General features: G+C 34.9%; 1 protein-coding gene across 4 annotated transcripts; it reads right to left on the minus strand.

The window, feature by feature from the left end:
- Nucleotides 1-1150: 1150 nt before the first annotated feature.
- LOC125671263 (unconventional myosin-VIIa-like) lies at nt 1151-27868 on the minus strand. 4 transcript variants are annotated; one of them, XM_048906831.2, is made up of 25 exons: nt 27839-27868; nt 24767-24865; nt 17285-17412; nt 16344-16507; nt 10868-11042; nt 10681-10755; nt 10452-10536; nt 9563-9672; nt 9345-9471; nt 9067-9185; nt 8694-8832; nt 8029-8159; nt 7745-7918; nt 5598-5701; nt 5273-5475; nt 5130-5190; nt 4927-5032; nt 4692-4791; nt 4463-4566; nt 4218-4312; nt 3779-3952; nt 3508-3595; nt 3314-3413; nt 3068-3204; nt 1151-2885 (listed from the first exon to the last, which is right to left on the minus strand). In XM_048906831.2, the coding sequence occupies exons 2-25, from the start codon at nt 24819-24821 to the stop codon at nt 2853-2855; spliced, it is 2787 nt and encodes a 928-aa protein (XP_048762788.2). In that variant the 5' UTR covers nt 24822-24865; nt 27839-27868; the 3' UTR covers nt 1151-2852. The 4 variants fall into 4 exon arrangements, with proteins under 4 accessions (XP_048762788.2, XP_048762786.2, XP_048762789.2 ...); XM_048906829.2 differs by lacking the exon at nt 27839-27868 and adding an exon at nt 27695-27832; XM_048906832.2 differs by lacking the exons at nt 24767-24865; nt 27839-27868 and adding an exon at nt 22947-23513.
- Between the last annotated feature and the right edge of the window lie 7 nt (nt 27869-27875).

The raw sequence follows: 27875 nt of genomic DNA on the forward strand, positions 1-27875 counted from the left end.
AAAGATAGTACCACAGTCATTAGACGTGTTGGTACACGATGGTCCTTATTTATTTATTTTTAAACCATGGGACAACCCATACGTCCCATACGGAGCATATGGAATGTTACTACAACACACTTCAACTTCACTATGTTGGTGCATTTGGGAGGTGTTGGAGGGTGAGGCTGGATCGCAATGAGATGGATAGTATTATGGTATATAATACAGTCACCAATCGGTTAACGATATATAGTTAACCAATCCTACGAATATCAAACAAATATAATGACCATAGAATTTGCGAAATGCTGACTTTAAACGAGACTCTTGAAACCCCTGCACTATCAACTTGATTGTCAGTAACCTACCTCGATTTAAAAACTCATCATATGCAGAACAAGCTCTTACGTATTGAATCAGTTGAGATATATTCACACCATACGCAGGCAACAATGGAATATTGCTACATAAATATGGGAAGTTGACGATGGAGAAGCTGAAATCATCCTGTTTGTCATAAAGTTGAAATGTTATTTTGCCGTTAATATCGATTTTCAATCAAATATCCAAGTATGAAGCAGAAGTGGACAACTCTATGGTGTCTCTTATTTTGAGTTCACAGGGATATATCGAATCAACATATGAATGAAAATTATTATTGTTAATAGATAAAACATTGTCGATATATCTAAATGTCAAATTGAAGAATGTGAAATAAGGCTTCAATGATGATGTTGCATTACCAAGATAAGAAAGACAGACAGTTTGTTTCCATGTTCTGGTAAACATATTACAACGGCCATAACTCAACAAAAAAATCAATGGACCGGAACAAAATTCGAACTTGATCTATAGTTTGTCATGGTAAAGCAATGTACCAAATATCAAATGAATATCTGCAAGCATGACTATTTGTATTTTTAAGTCAAAGGGTAATATAACTCAGCAAAAAATCAATGGACCAGAACATATTTCAAACTTGATTTGTAACTTGTCATGGTACTGTTACCATATATCAAAGGAATATCTGAAAGCATGACGAAAAAAAAAGTGTGGAAAACTGATTTGCCGGACTTACAGACAGACTGATGGGCAAACAGAGCGCAAGTCTAAAGTCCCCTTTGGCAAATTCACCAGTAGGAGACTAATAAAAGTAATCAACTCTCACTATTATTGCGTTCATTCACACTTGTATTTGTTTATAAACATGGTTATAAACAGATATCACAGTATTCTGAGGTAAACAAAAAATTATATATAACAAATCAATATAAAAACAATAACAGATATCGATGAATTAATTTGATCACCAATAATTTTCATGATTAACTACATTGTACATGTGCATGCCAAAATCTTTATAATGGTTGGGATTGATCGAACAAATAAGTTTGAATACTATTCAAAAAAGACTGTTCAATTCCATCTCAATTTTTTTAAATGCATCCACTTGTTTACAATACACTGTATCGATTTCTACTACATTTAACAAAATGGACTAACTAGCATGGTCCACATTATTCACAAAACATTTAAAAGTTATATGTGTTATGAGACAAGAACATGTATGTAATAAATGCACTTCTTATAATGACATAGTATGTTATCTAGTGAACACATCCCTGAGTACAGTGATTATTCTTACTTATATCGGTTTACAGTGAAAGTAGCATGCATACAGAAAAATGTTAAAAATGTTCACAAAATTTCAGGAAGAATTCTACAACCAGTTTTAGTCATACTGCATATACAAACTACATATAAATTATAAGACTGACGTAAAAAAAAAAAAAAAAATAAATACATAATACCATTGATAAATAAATGTGCTCTTATCAGTTCAAAATTTTACACGTGTCAGTTTGAAAATAAATGTACAGAAGAACAGGATTTCATGGCCTGAATTTACAGGAAAATACAAGAAAATTAATATACAGTGCTCCTTTGATATATTGCCAACTTACGTTCAAGATCGATTTGGGCAATAAAGCGGGGATAGCAAGATAACGAATTCACCATTACAGACAATTCACTGAGCAGTCAAAAGAGATTCACTTTTGTAATTTATTTGGGCTACATTCTGTGTAAACATTTAGATTTTATTCAGCAATTATTTGAAATTAACCTGACCACCCCACACTTCACCACACTGCCCTCAAAGTAAAGATGGGATAACTGATGGGTGTTAGGTAATTGGCATTATTATCAAGAGTGAACCCTATAAAATTTGACCATTTGTTTGTGAAAATCAGTGGCATATGGCATTAAGCACGGTTGGCATTATAGCTGGGGTGTTAACATGGGGAGAAATCTGTTCATTAGGATTTTCAGGCAATAAGCGGGGATGTTATTATAACATAAGGGGGGCATTATATTGAGGGAGCACTGTAATTATATTCTACGATTTTAAGAACCTGCTCTTGAATGCAATTACATATTAGATGTCAAGATGAACCAAGAAGTAGTACACTGCATCCATATGGTGAATGGCACGGAATAGATATCATTTTGGTAACCCGTTTGAATACATATATTTAGATTACTTGAGTATACAGTAATCTCCTAATATTAGATACTATAAAGTCCAATTTTATTTTCATTCAACCTTCCTTCAAAGAGTAAAGTCTACAAACTATCATATTTTAATACTTACTCATTGAATGTGATATATTCAGCAGGTGATTCTAATATCCATGTAACCCAGTGTAATTTAAAACAGGGAGTGCATTCTCCATTCAAAACAAATGACATGACACACATGCACACCATTTACTCTACAAACTGTTAAATGCATAAATAAGGTAATAATTGCTGAAATACGATTAACAAAAGTCCTTGTAAAATTGCACTATTTCCACCAGTGTTGATTGTCATATGTCCATTGCTGGTAGTTCAGGTATTGTCTGTAAAGTAAAACCATGAATATGCATTATCAATTTTAAATTTGCTTTTATCACCAGGTTTTTTAACATTAAATTGAAATTAAAATTTATCAAAAAGAAGTTTTTAAGAAGAATTGTAACATTCAACAGAGCTTATTGTCATATTTTTTTAAAATCTCTGGCATACACTGCGAGAGCCTCACCTTGAGGTCAAGTAAATGATAAGGTACATCCATCACTAAATCTCTGTTTTTGACAATCAGGTGACCTCGCTTTGATGATGGCCCTACTACATCCACTTCTTCACCCCGACACAGAACTGTCCCATCCATAGCCTCTTCTGATGAAATGAAACCAATGCACGAAAACTTACAACAAACTTCTCTAACAATTTATGAATGTGTACAGCTGATTACTCCAACTATTTCTAACACTGTTGATAAACTTACTAGGAAAGTCATCCTTCATGATGCGATGATGAGGGTATCCCAATCTAATATTTTTAGCTACACAGTAAGATCTGTTTGGAGGGACTGACGGGACAGACTCCTGTAAAAACCAATTCAAAATCTTAAACTGCATGAACATACCGAACGTACCAAAGTCACCTTATCTGTCATCATTTGTCCGAATTAAAACCCACCAAACTTATGTTATAGTATTTGGATGCTTGCTGTAGGAGATTTTCATCTTTTCTTATAATACCAACTTTCTTTGATTTGTTGGATTTCCTGAAAATAAATTTTAATATTTAAAACAATCAAATGACACCTGTTATTTTCTTATTTTCCAAACATCTTTGAAAAACAAAAAATAAATGATAAAAAATAAGGCAAATTGAAAATTATTCATTAAAAGCCTTTCACAATGAAAATATAAATTACATATGTTCATGTTAAGTTATGGCATTTTACCAAGAAAAGCAGGTCTGAGAAGATTTGATAGAGTCTCTGTCTGAGGCAAGCTGCTTTTTGTGTTGTGACCAGTTTCTTCTACACTGTTGGCCCTTCCAATAGGCTTGGATAATGGCAGCTGCCTTGTTGATTCTCTCTCTTCTCATTGCCTCTAACTGCTGACGTGTGCCCTCGCTGTAATGTTAATACCACCAACTTTATTGATCAAAATCAAGCAAACTAACATATTATTAGACAGGTTTGAATTAAGAAATGTTAAATAGTAATATATTTAAAACTGTCCGACCTGAACCTGTGCAGTCTGTGTCACTGTATATTTTTACCCTAATTTTCATTCCCAACCTCCCAACCATTTTCTTTACACTGTGTAATTTTTCATCATGTCTAATCCACCACAAAATTTGTTTCACACAGTCAAATCATCAAAGTTTCACTGTACCTGAAGAAAACATGTTTTTTCCCAAACATCCACTGTGTGCTGACATAAGGAAGCCTGCTCTCATCCATAGCCTTTAGGAAACTGTTTAGTATGGCCTAAAGTTGTAATTAAATGAATTGAAATACAGTTCATCACATTATGAATAAATGAAATGATTACATAAATACCAGTGTTTTCATAGCTTGTATTTAGCAGTGTAATAAAATTCACAGTGAGTTATTTCCCTTTAAAACACAATACCTTACCTTGCATTGATCCTGTTGAGTTTCCAGTTGATAAGGCTTCTTTTGACCAAAGAAGATTTTATATCTGTTGTTGAAAGACTTGTATCTCATTCTGTGAGGAATGCCTGTGAGTAAAATGAAAGAAAATTTTGCACAAATGTGCATGTATTACATTGAATCAATAAAATTACTCTTTAAAATTGTTCTATGAAAGTAATGTTTTGGGTAGTATTGTTTTGTGGTACCTCACCTCCAGCCATTAGGTTAACTGTTTCCAGAACTTGCAAAGACCTAAGCTGTCTGATGATCACATCTCCATCAACCATGTCCATCTCACTCCGGTCATTTGTCTGAAAAATGCAATTTGCCCATCATTACAATATCGTACACTGTTTTGTGTTTGTCTTTTCCTAAACCGTCCATTCAAGTCATGCACCAAAGATTTGATTAAATGTGGACATTTGTATAATAACATTTTATCTTACCTTCAAACAGAGAACAAAGTGCGGTTTGGCATGCATCATTGTTTTCAACAGATTGTCCAGTTTGGTTTGAAAATCAGATGAAAGAGTACCTCTTGCTCCATTTAATCTATAAAAGCAGAATACTTTCATCATCATTTCTGCTAATTAATAAATTATCTATAAAATGCAAGAAGGTAACAGAATTTGAACATACCAAGACTTACTTGAAATCAGAAGAATTTGGCAAGATTCTGTGCTTTAATCCCTGTGGTCCTGAGCTTAAATCTGAAACAATCAAATTTTCTTGCTTTGATTTACACAACAACTCTGAGCAGAAGATGGGTAATTCACTACTAACATTACTTACCACCAGCATGTTGTTTGTTTTCCTGAGTAAACAGATGAGACACAAATCCAAAGTTACAGTTTTGTTTAGAGAACACTGCCACCACATCGTCTGCTAAAATGTCTCGGTTATTCTGCAGAAAGTTATTGGTGTCATATACCACCCTCCCAGCAAAATGACGGATCCCAAAGATGGTGTCCGTCTTTGGTAAAGGCTCAAAAAAACTGAAATCAAGAAAATGCTTGTCATTTTCTTTCTCAGCATTTCCTGAAATCCATAAGCCCCTGGTTTTGGATTATTCAAAGCATATCTTGTATGACAAAGGAGAGAAAAGTTGAAAACTTACTAATTATTAACTCTGTGGTGAGCTTTCACTTTTGCAGTGAATACTTCTGTACTACTTCTAGGCTGAGCACATTCAATGTCCAGAATGCTAAGTATTCCATTCCTCTACAACAGACCAGAATATCACTGTACATAGTCTACAACAGACCAGAATATCACTGTACATAGTCTACAACAGACCAGAATATCACTGTACATAGTCTACAACACACCAGAATATCACTGAACATAGTCTACAACAGACCAGAATATCACAGAACATAGTCTACAACATACCAGAATATCACTGTACATAGTCTACAACAGACCAGAATATCACTGTACATAGTCTACAACACACCAGAATATCACTGTACATAGTCTACAACAGACCAGAATATCACTGTACATAGTCTACAACAGACCAGAATATCACTGAACATAGTCTACAACACACCAGAATATAGTCTACAACAGACCAGAATATCACTGAACATAGTCTACAACACACCAGAATATAGTCTACAACAGACCAGAATATCACTGTACATAGTCTACAACAGACCAGAATATCACTGAACATAGTCTACAACAGACCAGAATATCACTGTACATAGTCTACAACAGACCAGAATATCACTGTACATAGTCTACAACACACCAGAATGTCACTGTACATAGTCTACAACAGACCAGAATATCACTGTACATAGTCTACAACACACCAGAATATCACTGTACATAGTCTACAACACACCAGAATATCACTGAACATAGTCTACAACACACCAGAATATCACTGTACATAGTTTACAACAGACCAGAATATCACTGTACATAGTCTACAACACACCAGAATATCACTGTACATAGTCTACAACACACCAGAATATCACTGTACATAGTCTACAACAGACCAGAATATCACTGAACATAGTCTACAACACACCAGAATATAGTCTACAACAGACCAGAATATCACTGTACATAGTCTACAACAGACCAGAATGTCACTGTACATAGTCTACAACACACCAGAATGTCACTGTACATAGTCTACAACATAGCATAATCTACAACAGACCAGAATATCACTGTACATAGTCTACAACACACCAGAATATCACTGTACATAGTCTACAACAGACCAGAATATCACTGTACATAGTCTACAACAGACCAGAATATAGTCTACAACAGACCAGAATATCACTGAACATAGTCTACAACAGACCAGAATATCACTGAACATAGTCTACAACAGACCAGAATATCACTGTACATAGTCTACAACACACCAGAATGTCACTGTACATAGTCTACAACATAGCATAATCTACAACAGACCAGAATATCACTGAACATAGTCTACAACAGACCAGAATATCACTGAACATAGTCTACAACAGACCAGAATATCACTAAACATAGTCTACAACAGACCAGAATATCACTGTACATAGTCTACAACACACCAGAATGTCACTGTACATAGTCTACAACATAGCATAATCTACAACAGACCAGAATATCACTGAACATAGTCTACAACAGACCAGAATATCACTGAACATAGTCTACAACAGACCAGAATATCACTGAACATAGTCTACAACAGACCAGAATATAGTCTACAACAGACCAGAATGTCACTGTACATAGTCTACAACAGACCAGAATATCACTGTACATAATCTACAACAGACCAGAATATCACTGTACATAGTCTACAACAGACCATAATATCACTGTACATAGTCTACAACAGACCATAATATCACTGTACATAGTCTACAACAGACCATAATATCACTGTACATAGTCTACAACACACTAGAATATCACTGTACATAGTCTACAACAGACCAGGATATCACTGTACATAGTCTACAACAGACCAGAATGTCACTGTACATAGTCTACAACAGACCAGAATATCACTGTACATAGTCTACAACAGACCAGAATATCATTGAACATAGACAAAAGCACTGCTAAGCAGAAACATAGACAATAGCACTGCTTAGCAGGAATATATAAAGACAATAGCACTCCTAAACAAAGCATAACGGAATGAACTGGACATCATTGAACATGATGCACCTTAAATCAGTGTAACAACAGCACATGCTATCACTCATTCACATACATGCATTGCAATGACCATACCTGTGACGTTAACAGCTCTAAAATTGGTTCATTGTCAAGGTAACGAACTTCGACTTCTGTCTGAATATTTTCATCCCTCAGAGCTTGCATTGTGCTCTTGAATATGTGTGTATTGTAGAAATGCTGAATAGTTTCTGCACACAAATTCATACAAAGTTGTTCAAGCTGATTTTTCTGGGGAGAAAAACAGACCATGCAATGTTTAGCATGTGTTGACATCCATAAAATCATTGTATAACTTTTTCTAATAATGGAGGAAGTAAATTCAAATACCTAAAATTTACCTGTGCCGTTTCAAATCCGAACATATCTATGATGCTTATAAAACCATCATATTTAGCCTTCTCATAACCTGACCTAATGGAGGAACTTCTTGAAAACATCTGCTCTGAGAATGACATTCCTCCTGGATCAACTGCAAATAAATTCACGTAATAATACTAATCCTTTATCCTTCATAAAGCATTTTACAATACCCTTTCCAATCGTAACTACTCGGCTATTTCCGTAACCGCAAATGAACCTCGTATGTGGATCGACGCCATCAGAGTTGGTTGCTACGTATACATAAACGTAACTATGACGTCACAGTCGTACGTTACACTATGAAACGTGAGCTTTCAAATGCATCTAAGATATCATACACATCTAAGGTATTGTACCACTATCAATTTCCACTTATATGTTTATGTATTAGAGTGAATAAAACGTTAATGATACCAAAACTGAAATTGTGGTGAAAATCTAAACAATACATTATACAGGGATTCGGTTCTGGCCTTCTAACCTCATCCACTGGCGCGCTTCCGGCGAAGAAATGCATCGATTTGATGCAATTTTTGCGTTGATCCACGTCCGAGTCTTCTTATCGGTTAAGGAAAAGGACGAGCGCGTGATCCGATTGTACCCATTCATGATAATATGTCCAATACTGATTACACCAGCCTACCATGATGGAGATTGGACTCTGTGCTTCCAGACAGTGAAGAGTTGATGGTTGGCCTTCGTAAGTTGTTGGCCCTTTTCAATATTGCTGCAACGGTTCTACTGTAGAGGGACTTTGCTAAAGCATTTCTTGTTGCATTTGCCTAAAAAGTTAGTAAACACACATATTCTGCAGTATTGTATTTTATCTAAAAAATTAGTAAATACACATATTCTGCAGTACTGTATTTTAAAGATTTTCTTAAAGAAGATATTTGGCTGCTTATTTTTAAAATTTGATTTTTTTTTAAAATAAAAAACAAAATTGATAATTCAAGTACATGTATATCTAATGAAATGATGCATTTCAAGGTTTTAGAGCACATAGGCATACATACTGTGTTAGCATCTGCCAGTGATTTACACAGCTGACCTCGTGTGTTACGGGTGCGCGTGGTGAATCCTCTGTAGAGAGCAACACCAGACACACCTAGTAATGCTGCTACTGCCTTGATTTCTACAAAGTAGGCTAGTGCATAAAGTTTACAGCAAATAATGATTTTATCATATCAATAACATTTCCACTGTAGCTCTGAATAAAAAGGCATGATAGTTAAATGATATGAGGAAATAATTTGTTCTTCAAAGTACTTTAAAATCTTATATTTGCACTTACCATTGTTCCCAATGATATCTAGCTCCAATCCACTCCCTTCTATAAATTCTATGTTACCCAACAACAAAATGGCAGAGAAAATCCTCATGACATCCGAGAAGGGAATTCCCAGAACAGCAAGAGAACTCTGCATCAAGAAAAGATAGGGGACATTTCCTTTGTAAATGATATGAACAGAAAATTTTAGCAGGTTGTAATTTCCTCTCTTCAGTACAGACCTTCCATGCATCAAATCGAGATTTCTCCTCCATTTCGTTCCAGACATATGTGTTGCCTAAACTGAGGTAGCTAAGGTTATGCATCGAGTACCCTGTCAGGTGTAGCTTGGCTATGATGAACATTCACAAAATTATAGTATGCTTTAATAAAAATTACAGTTGAAGAATTCATGAACAAGAGTACCGTCAACGGTACATAACACGCCCGTAAAAAGCTAATATAGGGTGTTTTTCTTACACCATAATTTGTAGAACTGGACTTCGGGTAGTAACAGCAATCATCAGGGTGTGACAGATTTTCTTTGCATCATAAAAACAGACAGATCATGTACTCTATGTAATATTTTCACTTGGCATAAGGTGTATGTGAACAAAGTTTGATGATCCTAGCCCCAATAGTTCAGTCTATATCCTGCAACTATGACCTTGACCTTGAGAAACAATGAGCATCCTCCACTTGGCGTGTGTACGTGGTGTATGTGTACCAAGTTTGACAGTCCTAGCCACAACAAATCGGTCTGTTCACTACCTACATTTTCTTACGAAGTGATACTGCAACCTTGACCTTGAAAATCAATAGGCATCTTCATCTCATCATGGTGATCAAATGTACCAAGCTGCAATATCCTGGAGCTTACAGTTCAGTTTGTATTCTGCCTATAAGGTTTTCCTACTAAGTGATACTATGACGTTGACCTTGAAAAACAATAGGCATCTTCCTCTTATTATGGTGATTAAATGCACCAAGTTGTAAAATCCTGGAGTATACAGTTCAGTCTGTATCCTGCCCACAAGGTCCAGACAGACAGACAGACAGACAATGCTATACCATACTACGTATAAAAACAAGTTCCAAAATTTGAAAAATTTCAAATACATGTACAAATACCTTTTTCTTCAGGTCCTAGGCCAGCTAGCATCTGATAGAAAATGTGGTAGTTTCTCTCATTTTGTTGAACTGAACACACTCTGTCCTTAAAAGGCAGATGGTCAGTTATAGTTTATGTCAAAACAACAATTAAAAGATGAAATCTCTTCTCTCTTCTGATAATTTTCATGATATAAATAAATACATGTCAATCCACACACCAGTATCAGATACACAGACTCTGACTTACCCTGTCCAACAGGTAGGAGTGAATTTTTGTTCTGTAAATGGCTGAATCAGTGATAAAGTTCTCAATGAAAAATCCCTGAAAGAATGTGAGCAGGAAAATAAGAAAACAAATCAACAGTTTCCAGACCAAAGGAATCACGAGACTATGTTAGGTTTGATGAGTGGAAATAGAAATTAGGACATCTTACCACTCGGCTTGACTCCGAGTTTGTGACTGCTGCAGCTGAACACAAAGATCTGAGAACTGTCAGTGTGGCAGACAGGTGCTTGAAGGCATCAGTCTCTGAGCCCCCACCAGCCAGGTCAAACAGCTGACGCAACATGTGCATGGCAGAAAATGTCTTACCACTCCCACTCTCCCCACTGAAATAATCAAATTATTTGTAAGTAGGAAATGAATTCATGGAAAAATTTATTGGAACATGGCTTTTTTTAAGTCATAGAGATCATTTGTATTAACTTTCATTGATAAAGCTCACAACATTGTGTTCAAAATAATCTCTGTAAACCAAAGTGTTACCAGCATAAACTGATATCATCATTCTTAAGTGAGAGAGGAATAAAAAAATTAATTCTCTGTAAATCATTGAAATTGTGTCTCAACAAGATGAACATTTTCATATGTTGACTTATTTATTAAAGTATCTCTTTCTCTTAATAATAGAGTAATGATCATCTGCAGAATATAATCATGTACAATAAATGTATTGGAAATATTTAGAATAACACATTAGGCATACAATGGTTACTGAAATAGTTTGCAAACTTTTTCTGTTTGAAAACCCTCATAATGCATACCCATTAGCTTTAAATATTGCATTCCTTGGGGCATCATTTATATCCAACAAATATTTCTTCAATTTTTTAATATCTTGTAATTCAAGTTATTAAAGTTTACATCAAAAATGGGCCTCCAAGTCCCTTTTCAGTTTTTATCAGATTAAGATTCTTAAAACCTTTTAAATGCTGACTTCTTCCAAGTGATGCCTTTAAAGAACTCATAAACGGGAACACCTAGTAATGGTTTGTTAAATGATTTGTCTTGTAATGTGCTTATGTATAATATATGGCTCTTTATTGATGTTAATGGAGCAAAACAGCTGACAGACGCTAGGTAAAACATCAATTATTCTGCAGATATTAAAAAACTGACAAACATCCATGGGAGAAATCATCAAGAATTCAACAAAAGCAAGCAACATTTACAGAGGATTTATCATCCATACATTGACACAGAAAAACATATCTTCTGTACTTATCATAGGCCTTGAGAATACAAAATGAAAATTAAAAATATATTCATATGACATGAATCTCCAACAATGGTTGATAAGTTTTTTTAGCTAAACCTGAAATTCAGAAAAACTTCTACGACGTCAAAGAAGACAAAGGCAAAATAGAAATATGTGCATAATTGCATGCTTTTCCCAAGGTGTATCTGTGTTTGAATTTTTTTGACAGAATCAACCTCAGTTCGTTAGTCAGGAATGATGTGAATGCAAAATCCAGAAATGTGAGGTCAAGGTTAGAAAATAAAGGTCAAGGTACTGCATATAAATTTTGATGAGGGTATCCTTTAAGATCCAATTTTAAACCATCTCCCTTGAAATTTACCTGTACTAAAAAAAAAAAAACAACCATACTGCCTGTCAATCAAAATCGAGACAATAGCTCAGTCCCTGATTGACCAATTCAGTCGAGTGCGTCAACTGGACATCAAAGATCTCATTGCAATTTACTGTCAGCTGATCCAACCCCTTCATCTACTCCACAGATAATTTTGCAGTATTTTATTTTTATACTTATGACTCGATTATTACCTAAACTAAATATTTAAACATAAGTCACAGCCCAAAGGAGAAATTAGTGGTGATTCAAGCTTTATTTGCTTGTGATGGTTGGACTTGAGATCTAGAAAAACAAGAGGTACTGTGAGCAATGCTCACTAAGAATACCCCCCGCTTACCCCAATCTCCCAAAGAGTGTTGTTAATAGGTATAAATTACCTCTTTCCTGAGTGTGTAAAAATATGGTATGCCTTTGTAGAAGATTATGGAAGATACAGTCCGAACACAAATCCATGGTATAAACCTATAATTTTGACCTTGAGATCAAAGGTCAAGGTCATAAAGAGGTCATAAATGTACATGACACATAGTCTCATGGTGATACACCCATGTCTTATAACCCTATAATCAATTTTGACCTTGAGGTCAAAGTTCAAGGTCATATAGAGGTCATGAAGGTACATGACACATCGTCTCATGGTGATACACTCATGTGTCAAATATGGTATGCCTATGTCAAAGAACAAAGAAGTTATGGCCCGGACACGAATCTGCACAGACAGACAGACGGACAGACAGAGTGATTCCTATATACCCCCCATGAACTTCGTTCGGGGGGGGGGGGGGTATAATAAAAAGTTATCGTAGTAGCAACACTAGCTTCCATTCCTCCTCAAGCATTATTAACAGAATGCCCAGATTGCTTCTGTCAACCATGTGTTGTCGCTAAAAACAATCCTGGTGGCTTATCAACCAAACAAGAGGTCCATATGGTCCACAGTGCTCACCTGAGTCACCTTGGCCCTGCCATTGTCCAGCTGTTGTGATTTTTAAAAGATTTTTTTTTATCAATATTTATTACCATGAAAAATTTTGACCCAATATTGCTGCCCCAACCTAGCCCCAAAGGATCACAACATAACTGAAAATGAATTCACATAACACAGGGATGCCTCAACACCAATATGACTAAAATTAACTTGCTGTTCTGGATAAGACCAAGGTCACAAGGTCATAGATCATAAATTGATATGAAGACCTTGCCATAAGAAATCTATATACAGAATATGTAAGGTCTATCTTAAATAGTTCAGGAGATATTGAATAGAGAAGATTTTTAAAAGTAGGTAAAACTTCCAGGTCAAGGTCATAAGATAAAACAATGAAATATATCAAGGTCTTGCCACAAAGAATCTATATAAACAAGATGTATTTGTGAAACACAAATGCCCCCGATAATGGCCAATTCCAAAGATGGCCAAGGTCACAAGGACAAATATCTTAGTACCAGTAGAAAGATCTTGTCACAAGAAGATCTTGTCACAAGAAATGCTCATATGCAAGATGAAAGCTCTAATATTTACCATTTAGAAGTTATGAACAATGTCAAATTTTTTAAAAGTAGGTCAAATGCCAAGGTCAAAATGTTTAGTACCCACGGAAAGGTCTTGTCACAAGGAATACTCATGTGAAATATAAAAGATCTAGGACTTCCTGTTCAAAAGTTGTTAGCAAGGTTAAGTTTTCAAAAAGTAGGTCAAACTCCAAGGTCAAGGTCACAGGGTCAAATATTTTGGTACTCATGGAAAGGTCTTGTCACAAGGAATACTCATGTGAAATATCAAAGCTCTAGCACTTACTGTTCAAAAGTTATTAGCAAGGTTAAAGTTTCAGACAGAATGACGGAATGACAGACAGGAGAAAAACAATATGCCCCCCGATCTTCGATCTCGCGGGCATAAAAATATAAAAGCTTTACCTTAAAGGGTTACGGATATGTTGAATAGGTCAGGGAATTTTTTATAAAAATAATATGTCAAGCTCCAAGGTCAAAAGATCAAACACCATTGTGTACAAGGTCTTGCCATAAAGAATCTATATACAAAATATGAAAGCCTCAACTAAAATAATACCAAATATATTTAATAGATTATGTTTTCTTAAAAGTAGGTCAACTGCAAGTTCAAGGTCATAGGGTCAAAGGTCATAATATCAAATGAAAGGTCTTACCATAGGAAATATATATAAAAAATACAAAAGACCTACCTTAAAAAGTTCAGGACATATTGTTACAGTATATGTTAGATTTTTATTAAAAGTAGATCAAGCTTCCAGGTCAAGGTCAAAAGATCACACACCATTGGATCACATGAAAGGTATTTCCGTAAAAAATGTATATACAAAATATGAAAGCCCTAGTTCAAGAGACAATTTTTAAAGATTTTACCTATATATCAGCATATCACATGTTGATCCCCTATTGTAGCCCTACCCTACCTACATGTACCCCCAGGGGCCATGAATTGCACAAACTTGGATCTACTTTATGTCAGAAAGCTTTCAGGTAAATTTGAACTTTTCTGGCCTAGTGGTTTTTGGTTATTAAATATTTTTACCTATATACTTGAATGTAAAACTTTGATCTTCTATTGTGGTCCCACTCTACCCCTGGGGTCCATGATTTGAACAAACTTGAATCTTCACTATGTCAGGAAGCTTTCATATAAATTTTAACTTTTCTGGCCCAGTGGTTCTTGAGAAGATTTTTAAAAAAGATTTTCCCTACATATATTTGCATGTAAAATTTTGATCCCCTATTGTGGCCTATCCTACCCCCAGGGGCTATGATTTTAACAAACTGGAATATGTACTATGTCAGGAAGCTTTCATGTAAATGTCAACTTTTCTGGCCCCATGGTTCTTGAGAAGATTTTTAAATGACCCCACTCTATTTTTTGCATTTTTGTGATTATCTCCCATTTGAAGGGGAATATGAATAAACTTGAATCCCCTTCATCCATGGATGATGTGTACCAAGTTTGATTGGAATTGGCTCAGTGGTTTTGGAGAAGAAGATGAAAATGTGAAAAGTTTACAGACAGATGGACGGACATGACAGTGACTGTATGCTCCCCCAATATAAGCATAAAAATGTTGTCATAGGTGTGAAAACTTCACATTTACACTTGATGTACCTACATCTGACAACATCACACTCTTCTAGCAATCTCAGAGATAGACACTACATGACAAATAGTCATTCAAACATGCAAAATACTGCCACATTTAACGTACATGTATTTCAATATAAACATATTGACTGTTTTATCGTAACATTGGTACAGGGATTTCAACAGTCTCGATTGAAGTCAGCATTTCGCAAATTCTATGGTCGTTATAACGATCTACTTCGTCAGTACAACCTTGCATTGGTTCAAATGCTGTCTGACGTGTTTCATACCGATTGTTAAGCCGTTCTTGGCACACTGATTTTGACTGCGGATAACTCCGTTTACCTGATCAGGATATAGGGCTCACGGCGGGTGTGACCGGTCAACAGGGGATGCTTACTCCTCCTAGGCACCTGATCCCACCTCTGGTGTGTCCAGGGGTCCGTGTTTGCCCAACTATCTATTTTGTATTGCTTATAGGAGTTATGAGATTGATCACTGTTCGTTATCTTCACCTTGCACAGTATTCATAAGGACTGTCATTTTACTTTCTACATAGACATAAAGCACCTCTAAATAATTAGCAGTATTCAAATTACAGGTTAAATCACGCCTGCATGTTACCGGTTAAATCACGCCTGCATGTTACCGGTTAAATCACGCCTGCATGTTACAGGTTAAATCATGCCTGCATGTTACAGGTTAAATCACGCCTGTATGTTACAGGTTAAATCATGCCTGCATGATACCTTGCCGTATGAACTACTGCACTTCTTGCAAAATATTTGACAGTTTTCGGATCACTTCTCACGGACAATTTCAAGAATATTTTCCCTTTTAATTTTTGTTAACTTTTACTTCTTGCAAAATACCACAAATTTTGGACAACCATAGAAAACACTGTTATATAGTATGTCAATAAATACCTGCAGATAATGGCCTGAGAGTGACCAGTGTCTGCATGTTGGGTAACTGCCTCACGGACCAGATGGTCAAGAAAGGAATCTGGTCTGGTGGACTCGAGCAAACAGCGTGCAGAAGGACGGTAGCGGTTGTTGTTCAGGGAGACTATCACTGGGCCAAGCTTACACTGATGAAGAAGAAAAAAATTAATCTAGCATGTCTATTACACTTCAGGAATCTTTGGAGTGAAAAAAGATCACCAGTCAATTTGAGCAACGATTCTTTAGTCTTTAAATAGAAAAGTTCTACATCTACTTGTTCTTTTTCACACTGAACCTGGTTACCTGAATCGATGGCCACTGAGCAGTTTAATTTGCATTGTTCTCTCTGATAAGTTGATTTTTTAATTGAGTGTATCTGTAGCTATAGATCTCATGGCTCATTTAATTCTCTGTGGCAATTGTAAAACAACCTATAGATTTCTCTTGTTTGCAAAAATATTCACTAAATGATTTCTAGACAAAGAAATCTGAGCCTGATTTAATTTTATAAAGATTCCTATACTGATAGTCAGACATATCTAATTCCATCAAATAAACTACATAAAATCAATATTAGTGAGTTGGATTGGTGAATTATACATCTATTGGGAAACAACACACTACATTGAGCTTTAGATTACCTAAATCTTAATATTCAGTAGATGTACATACAATACATTTAATAACCCTGCAGATACATATTTGCAAAATTTCTAATGATCACTACATGTTCACTACATTAACTAACATTGTTCTAACATTTATAGACAATTATCCTGTTACTAAACTCCTAATTATAATATTTGACTGTGCCTTTTTTTCAAAAACATACAGGTAACTACAATTATTTATCTATTTCATCACAAATTTAAAAAGAACATAACAATGGAAAAAATTCAGATTCAGACCAAGTTACAACTAACCTGAAACCTTTGTGAGTAGAACTTGGCCTGAAGACATCGTACCACTGTCTCCTCAGTGAGTGGCCCCACAAGGTGTGTCAGGTCCTCAATCAGGGAATAGTCAGTCATTATCCGGCACCATCCTTTTCCTGTAAAGAACCTGTTAAATCAGTCACCTCCCAGACCATCTCATGACAGAAATTTTTGTATTGTCCTTTTCCTTAACAAAACAACCATCATTGTGCTTTTAAAAAATTGTCTTGCTAGGAGGATCAACATTTGTGATTTTTTCAATGCTGATAAACAAGTAGCCTCTTTTGTAGATAAGGAGGAAGTTTTGCCAGGCCTATACATGTACACACCCAGCACTAGCTCTGGAAACAAAGTTCACTACCAAGGGTAGAATAAAACTATTTTCTAATTTAAAGAGGCCAGTTGATAAATGACTGCTACATTCCATATTCTTCAAATTAACAGAAATGCTTTTTATATATGACCATAATTGAGAATATTTCAGTAAAGAAATAAAGCATATCAATACAGCTTATTAAAATAAGAAAATTATCCTTGTTTTATCAACATGAAAGTATATAGCATTATGTAAAACATTTCTTAAAATATGCATAGCATTTTCTAAAAGTAATCATGAGTTTGATTAAATAATCTTTATAAACTTTGTTACAGTGTTGCAGTTATCATGAATCCATGCCCTCTGTTATCCAGGAACTTTAAAAAATCAAAAAGGCATAGACCCACACCTCCTTAAGGTAAATTTGAAAGCTTAATTCATAGATGACAGGTTTACATACTAAACCTTTGCTATAGTATCCATGGATATTAGGAAGTCTAATGAAAACATGTTGACAAGAAAAGAGAAAAGCAACATAAATGTAATTACCTCCTGTGGAATAGAAGTCAATATGAATTAACACGTTTCTGTAGTACCATAAACAAGTTATTTTACCAATGAGCTATGCAGGATCACAAATAACACTTTTATTACAGCTTGACTTAAATGCTTCTCGTTTAGAAAATAGAAGTTTGATTTCATGATAAGAACAAATGATTTCCTAAATAAAATACATCATTTGCTGAGGACTGCATGGGGACATTTTATTTTCTAATGTTTTGATACTTTCATGTGAGAATTTAATTACCTCTGAAATTCACGAATAATCTTTTAAGTGTACTTGTAGCAAGAAAAGAATGTGATCTCTTGCCAGCCGAAAACCAAACCAGAGTTAAAATTGGCAATCTTACCTATCTTGACCAGTGAATTAACATCAACACATCTATTTCAAAACTTCATGAGTTTATATCTATGAAACTGAGAAGGAGTTATACTATCTTTAATCAAACTTCTGAACAAATGTAGACCTGTGGCAGAAAATTGACAGTCTTAGCAAGTTTTGTTCAAAACACTTCTACATATTCTCAAAATGATTTTCCTTGGAGTTCAATTTTTTGTTTCTAGCATACATCTTTAATATGAAAAAAAAAATGAAACAATTTACATGTTGAACAGTCAAATATTTAGTCTATATTTTTATAATGAATTTTTAATGGTTCCACACTAAAATGACTAGAGTTTTTGGTAAAGTTTGTAATGTTGAGATACTCATTTCTGAGGCAGCCAGTGATCAAAATGTGGTTGCAAACTTTGTTGTGCGCTTTTTAAATATCTTTCATATTCAACAATTCTAAAAATTGGAACGACTTTTCACCAATATCTTACCTGCACACTTTATTTTTAAGATCTATTCAAATTTCCACCTCTAGGTATCATTGTTGCACTAATATTACCCCTAAACTGCTATTTCCTTAACAAAGCAAAAATTATTCAAGGAATTCCCAAAGTCTCTAATTCCATCAGACACTTTATGGATTGCACTATTGTAAGTCAACAGCAAAAAACAGAAGTCTTTAGTTAATTCATACCTCACACGTAACTTAAGTCCCTGATCTGTAAGGTAAACCACAGCATAATCAGCTAATTACCCACACAAGAGCCCAGGTTTATGGTCTGGTGTTTAGACTTTAGTCCAGGATTAGCATACAATTACTACTGCTTACGAACTGACAACAATCTATCATATGAGAACTGCTAGACTTTTAAATCGGGATCTTTATATGAAGCCAAATTATTGGCAATTGTACACAGAGCTCTGAGTTTTCCTTTTTTATATCAAAAGAAAAGAGAAAATATATACATTAATGTCATATGAAATTGACATTGAACATAAGTTTAATGAAGACAACAAGAACACACTGAAAAGATCATAAAAAGCATCAAACTAATTGAAAATAAACAAGAGCTTGTAGGTCACTCATGGGAGGTTTGGTAAATAAACTGCTAAATAATAATTAACATGTTCTAATTTTCATGCTTTAATGACATTACATGACATCTCCAGTTCTTTTTGCCACCTTTTCATCAGATGTCAACATGAAGTCTGCACCAAGTAAGAAGTAGTGTGACATTTTATTAATAGGCATAAATTCTCCGCTTTTCTAATAAAACTTCATCAACTCTACGGGTTAACAACTAAAATAATTAAACTAAAAACCACAAAACATCTCTTATTCAGATCAGTAAATTTGACACACCTCTATTAAATAATAATTCCCAGGTTTAAACATCATTATTCAGGACAAAAGACTCGTCCCCCCGACACAGTAGCAATCCACTTAACCCTGGTTACATAAATGACAAAACTGGAGAAAAACACATCACGATCCACTTTCTATTAACCACTCACAATAACATCTGCGGAATTGGGTAGTCTTTGATCTTGATAAGAAAATGAATTTCAATCTCACATTGAATATTGAATTCTTCAGTTCTTGATGCAGGTCCTATAGATTGGGTCTATCATTGTAGAGATTGGTGTCAATGGGGCGAGACATGGGAAGCAGTGAGCGATCTGTTCAACAACACAGTCTTGTCACTTGTGGTAGAAAGTCTGACAGATTTGCCTCATAAAACCTCTGTTTATACATCAACTGAGAAAAAAATGTCGGACTGTTGATCATAGACTTCACCATTGGGACAAAGACATAAAGATGCATCCCACAAAAAGCATGATCTGACACCAAATCATGTGTATACATTACAATAATTACAAGTTTGGATCCATCAAATTTAGGCCTCAAACCAAAATTTTAAAGTATTTCTCAGCAGTACCAGTTCAAAATACAATTGAATCTCTTTGCAATTCATCCTAGCCATTATTTGAAAATATGTTCACCTATTCTACATGTACATACAATGATGTGTTTATATCATTTTAGAAACATCATTACTTAAATTTTTTTGGAATATTAGCTATACACAACAATGAATTTGAATAAACTGGAAAGGTCTGTGATGGCTCATTTCAGATGCGGGATCCCCCCTCCTCCGAACTGAAACCAGTCAATACCAAAATGAAGCCCCTCAAGAAAGTTTCTATATCTGGGGCCTCCGTGGCCGAGTGGTTAGAGCATTGCACTCAAAATCACACGGCCTCTCACCTCTGTCGGTGCGGGTTTGAATCCTGCTTGCGCCGGTAAGTGAGAAAGTTTCCCAGTTTACTTTCGGAAGGTCGGTAGTCTCTTCCCAGGTACAATGTATCTGGGTTCTCTCTTCCACCAATAAAAACTGGGTGCCACCAGATAACTGAAAAATTGTTGAGTGTGGCGGAAAACATCAATCAATCAATCAATCAATGTGTTATGTAATGATGGGTTAACAGAAGACAAAAAGACTTTTCTTACTTATTTGTAAATCCTCTGAAAACCTCAGAGAAACATTCTTTCCTACTTTAACACTTTAATAGAAATAATTAAAGGCAACCTGCCAAATTCTTGACTCTGTTCTATTCAGTAAGACAGCAGTACTTGTACAAGCCTTAGATAGTTTTTGATGTGCTCTATCTGAACACCTATGAACTAAGTCATATGTTACAGTGACATATAGGCCCCACTTGGGCTGAGTGGACTTAAATTGTTAAATTCATAATACTGCAATGTTTACACATCATCACTTCAATAATAATTGATTTACTTGCTTCTTAATTCTATCATACAATTCTAAAGCTTGATATTCCAATGAAATAAATATAAGCAAATTTATCAAATAAGTTTTTTTGATTTTTGTTTTAACTTTCTCCTGTCATTCTTCAAATTTCAAAGCTATAAAAACATACAGACTAAATTAAGGATGTATGATCTGTATTTCAGATATATAAATCATAAAAATTCAGTTCTGACAGTTTGTTCAGTATTAACATTTTCACAGGCTTCTACAAATAAATATTTTAATATCCCAGGAAATTGAGGAATTCAGACAACAAATTCTGATTGTCAGCCCGAGATTTATTGACATAAGCATGTTCCACCTTATACAGAAGATTTTACAGATTATTCCAATATAACAAACCAAATCATGTCTATCAATGCTGTGGCATTTCTCAAGGATCTCAGATCCTATCAGCAGAGGATCCATCCCATAGATAGATGTAATAAGCCTTACATAATCCAGCAGAGGATGTATCCCATAGATAGATGTAATAATCCTTACATAATCCAGCAAAGTCATATCCACAGTTAACAAAGATGTGGGAGTGCAGAGCCTTTCATTCAATGCAAAAATTTAGTATAATCACCAAATAATTGACTACCATGCAGACTTCAGCAGCAAGACTCATTTCATGAAATTAATCACTTTTTATGATATAGTATGATATACCTTAAAATGTCTGATAAGGCATAAAAAACTTTGTAAAGAGTCATTAATAAACTTGATGTTATGGCTGCAATTTTCTCCAAAGTTTCTTCCTTGATCACAATATTCTCCATTGTTCAGTAAAAACTGTCTTTCCATTGAATTCAAAACTTGGTGAATATGTTAACCTACCTTTGACTGAGCGCTAGATCCAGTGGCAGTGTTGTCTACTTACATTGCCTGTCACCCTGCCTAACAATGACCACCTGTAAACAGCAGTTTATGAATGCTTCACACCTACCTCTTATGTCTGATAACATCTTTTTCTTCCTCGTAAATTAACAACAGTGTCATACCTACTCACTACTTTCATGTTAGCATCACCCTTAAACTTGTTTATTAGTTTTCACATTATTTCCCTCCCAATTTAACAACAAAGAGGTTTTTTTCTGTAAAAAGTTATAAACATCTTTTTCCTTTTTCTTATCTTTTACTATTTTTCATAACACATAAAACGTTTCTTTTCTTCAAACCTGACTTGATTCATTCCATTAAGTTTTTTTTAAGATTGTCACAGCCCATTAGTTTTTATATTTGGTTATTCAATTACTGTGAGATTCCAAAAATATTTTAGGTATTTCTGGTGTTTGTTGTGTGTATTAAACAGTGATTTCTTAATGGACACTTCCTTATAGTGTTAATTCCAGAGAGGGATTATTGGTTTAAATACATCTTCCAAATTACCATTTCAAATTTGCATTGAGTAATAGAATAAAGCAAAATCAAATAGTTTATTTCTATACATACAACTCAATTATACAAATGTACACAGTGGCTAATATCCTTCTTATAGGTGCAAAGTAAAGCAAACATTTGTATTCCCACAAACAAAAAGTTGTCATCAGTAGTGAGTGCATGATATTCTTATCTGCTCAGCACTACAGTTTCTAAAGAAATGTGCATTGTATGTGTACTTACAGAATATTAGCAAATGTCTTAATCCAAATAGTCCACCTGTTATCAAAAAGTTAGAAAATAAATTCCAGTTTTGCACTTTAAAAGTTACATCACTCTGGCACCTTTGAAGCTTTTTAAAATCCCCATTTGGTCAAGAAAGAATGACCAGTCTGTCAGTTTTCTAGGTCCAACATTAACTGAAATTTAGTTTATCTTCTTTCATTAAAGCTAAGTCAAATATTTCATACAAATAATTCCTATAGTGTGTCCTTAGAAGGACTTTGTATCAGGTACTCGGTGAATAGCCGTGTAAGCCATTCTAAGCGGGATTGTCCCTGCTCATTTGATCGTGACCCAGGTTTATATTAAACAGACAATCTTCTCAGACAATAGCTTAAATCTGATGAATAAGTAATACATGTCACACAAATGGTTATAGATTTACCGATAGTACTTTTTTCCTTGAATACATGCAAAATATATCTCTCTTCTTACCATTTTATATTTTAAATTCATGAACTTTTTTGTTAATTTCACTGCAAGCTGGAAAGAAGCAGCACATTATCAATAATAAAATATCTAACTTTATTTTGCATCTTCCCCCTTATTTTGTTGTTAATTAAAATCTATACAAAAATCAGTCTATTGTATTCTTAGGCCGGTCCTTTTTTTTATTGAAGCTCTATGATGCCTGACTATCTTGATGCAAGATAAGCAATCACTATACACCCCAGATTCTAAATCTAATCTAGGTAATTCAATTCATCCCCCTCTTACACAAAAACAGAACCAGCCTTTGACTTCCATATATATTTACAAGTGGGTATCATGTACCATGGGTAGTTTATTTTGGCAGATCCCAAGCAGGTGATCGGTCAAGTGGTTCTGTTGGAAAATAAACAAAGTAAAGGCGATTAACACGTCGTATCAAGTGGAAATAAATTCGGACCACTTGATACACAAAACAACAAGTTTATAAAGGTATGACAGCATATTGACAGGTGGATTTCACACTTTCTCTGAGAAACAACGCTTGCTTGTGTAAAATAATCCTAAAATTAAGACTTTACTTTTATTCACTACTGGCAGCCCTCTAATAATTTACTAGTTCAACTTTTGATATGACTTTCAAATTTCCTGACATCATGCAATGAAGCAATTGTTGGGCCAACTTCCCACAAGAAAGTATGTAAACACACATGCATTGAAAACCATGCCACTGTAATCCATGCCTTGATCCCTACCTGGACATAAATGCCTCATACACCAGAATTATGAATCATGTTTTGTGAATTGATCAAACAACACCTGCATGACTATATCTTATGTGCACTCTCTCCAGTGCATTTACACAATCAAGTTATCACTTCTGCCACAACTACTTTCACCAGTATCAATAAACTCTAACATAGTATCACAGTACATGTACTCTGATGTACATAATTACATACTGTCATGTAGAATTGATATACATGTATAACATAAATATTGCACACACACACACACACACACACCCAATTTACTTTATTGACATGAAATACAATAAAGAAAAAATACCACTCATATTTTCTCTAATGGTCAAGGCCAAATTTTTTTTGCAAGGGGGGGGGGGTATAATAATCAGATAAATTGGTTATCACATGTATGGCTTACAACCATAAAACTTCACGTTTCTACAAGACTGCATGCACTTGCCAGAAGTAGAATAGAATAAATTTGATATGAATAATTTATTTAGTTTTAGAGAGAGACCTTGCATCTTCTACATATATATATTCCCATCCGAACATGTGATAGTAAATATATTAACACAAGTCTGTCAATTCATATTCTACACTTACCCTGAAGCTTTTCATTATCAGATTTATTTAGCAAGACATGGATATCAATTTCCATTTCATACCATAGCCAGCACACTTTTGTCCTGATGCTCTCCGAGTCTAAAATCAAACATAATTACATCAATCCAACAATGTTTGTAAGTCATTCAAATAATTTTGATTTAAAAAATTCATCACCAGCCAATAATGAGACCCCTAATATTTCTTTTTATTGAAAATGTAAAAATTGATAAACATACAAGCAGTGCCTCTTATATAGATAGATATGAATGAACTGTATTAATCGGATACACAGACTTGATTTTTTCATAAAACTATTGTAAATTGGAGATATATTGGGATTTTTTGTGTGAATCTTAAAAACACTGGACCAAAACTTCTCCATCCATTACAACTTAAAATTTTCTTTGCCCTCCATTTAGTTAATCATTAATCAGTTAATGATTATCCACTTTTCTGGGTACAAACCCCGATATAGTTTTAAGCTTATAAAACACCTGTGTGCTTTCACGACCAATTAAGAAATAAATGTCTCTAATTCTATTTCAGGAGAAGAAAGATCCAAGTCCTTCCTCTCATCAATAACGTTCGACATCTTTAGAATTTCTCAGTGACGTACAGTACAAGGTACAGAGCTGCATGTGGATGATCTTACTGAGGGTGCTATGTGGGTGGACACATTTGGTGGAAAACCTTGACTAAAAAGCTTACTTTGTGCCATAATGGAAGACTACAATGCCCAACTTGGGGTAGATAAAGTATTATCTAAATGTGCAACATACACACCCCTTTAGACAATTTTCTGGATCCACCTTTGCAGTGGTGGATCTACTGTGGATATCACAAGATACTTGGCCTGTCAAGACTCGCCTCATTTACACTTAAAATCAAATTTTCAAAATTTTTGAGGGGTGGGTGGGGTGGGGTGGGGTGTATGTGAATTTGGTTGACTGCCACTACTAGATGAAGCTTTGGACTTAAAACTGTAAAAACTAGATCAATCACCTTGTGCAATTATAATCTTCAGCAGAGGATGAATTGAAAATATTAACATTTTATGAGAATAACTAATATGTACAATATAATATGTACATGATATGCAGAAATATAAGCCCTACATGTCTGATCAATTCAAAAGATCCTGTAAACTAATTAGATCTAGGGTGTATTCGTTTGGTCGGGTGGAGAGGTACATGAAAGATCCTAAATTGATCGATCCAGTAAATCTCTTTTGTCTACTTCTCAAATAGTAAGTAGAGGCTGGAGATATACTGGCGATATCCTGGACCAATTCTGGAGATGGGAAACAAATAGACCCAGTGAAGAGCTGCAGCAGAATCTCACAGGAGCCACTTTTGTGACACATTTACAAACTTAAATAGTACTCACCAATTTATCCTTTCCACACTCTAAGACCAATGATAAATGTTGGTGGATATCTGTTACCAATAGACCTAGCAGCTTTTTTTAAGGTCTTGATTTCAAGGGCTGCATGGGCCTTTCCAATTGGGAAAAATAGCGATATTTCCTTGAAATTGGGAAAAATTTTCAAACAAAGAAGTAGGGAAAAAACCAATCCAAAATGAATATGGAATATCGGAACCACTATTTTGTCTCCTATTCCATCAGTTTTAATATTTAGTATGTCCAATGAGATCACATTTTCTACGTTACTTTGGACAACTTTTCATTAAACAAGCACACGATATTATCACTTACTATCAGATATAGCGAGTTCAGGCACTTAGCATCGTTTTTGAAAGTTGAAGGGTGAGGAGCAAACTGAGAAAATAGGTGGCGTTATATTTGTATGAAAAATCTTGGTTAGGCCTAGCAAGAAAAGCAGTTTTGTCCAAAATCATAAGGGAGGGGTGTACGTGTTAAACTTCAGTACATGTATGAGTTCAATTCATAGGTTCAGCCTTGCATTTCCACTACCATTCACCGCCATTATAACAAGTGACCAGGTGATAATTCGATTTTTGCATGTAATAAAAACAAAGGTTGTATGTGATAATAACGCGATAAGTATGTCACATGTAAAAAAAAAAATGGGGAGGGGAGGGGGCAGAGTTGGGGGGGGGGGGGGGTTTACATGTTGCTACATTTACTACAGCATTCACTTGCAACATTCTGAAAAAAAAATTTCAAACCAGGCAGATATTTTTCTATCAGGAATTAGTCGTCTTTGGCCATCACAAATTTGTATACAAGAGTTGCCCAAGTGACGCATAATTTTCGTAACTTCTTTTTCTAAAGAGTTCCAGAATTTTTTAGTTCCGATATCCCATATTAAGGTATAATTGAACTCCTTCTGAATTTCAATTTGGTCAAAGTTTACCTCATTAAAATGAGCAGAGGCCAAAAAATTAGGTTTACTAATTTACTAATTTGAAGCAAAAATTGTAATCTGTGGGCCTGTGAAGAAGTCTGAAGATTTATGAACGATTTGTCTACCCTGCTTTGATTTGTTTTCATTGTTTGGGAATTTCAATGCCAAAATTGGGAAAAATATCTGCTTTTTAGCATTGGGAAGGGGGCCTGTTACACCCTAAATCGCCGCCCCATCCCAAGTCCCCGCTGGCAACGATTTGGGATGTCGTCGCCGGCGATGATTTGGGATGACATTTCACCCCAAATCATCGCCCGGCATCCCAAATTTTTGCACCGACAACGATTCGGGACAAGATTGCACCATCATTAGGTGCGACAATTTAGGATGTACTATAGTACACCCCAAATCGTCGCCTGCCAATATCTTATTGACATTTTAAGTATAGATTACACATAAGTTATTTTATTGTACCCCCTCTTAGATTTTTCGGACTAAGCGCTGGATAACTCAAATTGTGGGCTTTTTAATTGAAAATATTTATCATAACTTATGACATAAGATAATTAAGTTTGAAATTTGATAAGTTTGTGTACATTTTTTTCCATGCTCATGATTGAGAGTTCAGAATACAAAATTCTTTAAAAGGCCTCAAACTCAAAGTAGCGCTGTGATCCTCGTGGGACTTTTCAGTGTGTCAATGCAATGTGAACCTCTTGCAATCCAAAAAGTAAAATTACCTCTGCTAGCTCTAATCGTATAGAGAAAATGAAAGTG

Source organism: Ostrea edulis, chromosome 4, assembly GCF_947568905.1.
Source record: "Ostrea edulis chromosome 4, xbOstEdul1.1, whole genome shotgun sequence".
Classification (NCBI taxonomy): domain Eukaryota; kingdom Metazoa; phylum Mollusca; class Bivalvia; order Ostreida; family Ostreidae; genus Ostrea; species Ostrea edulis.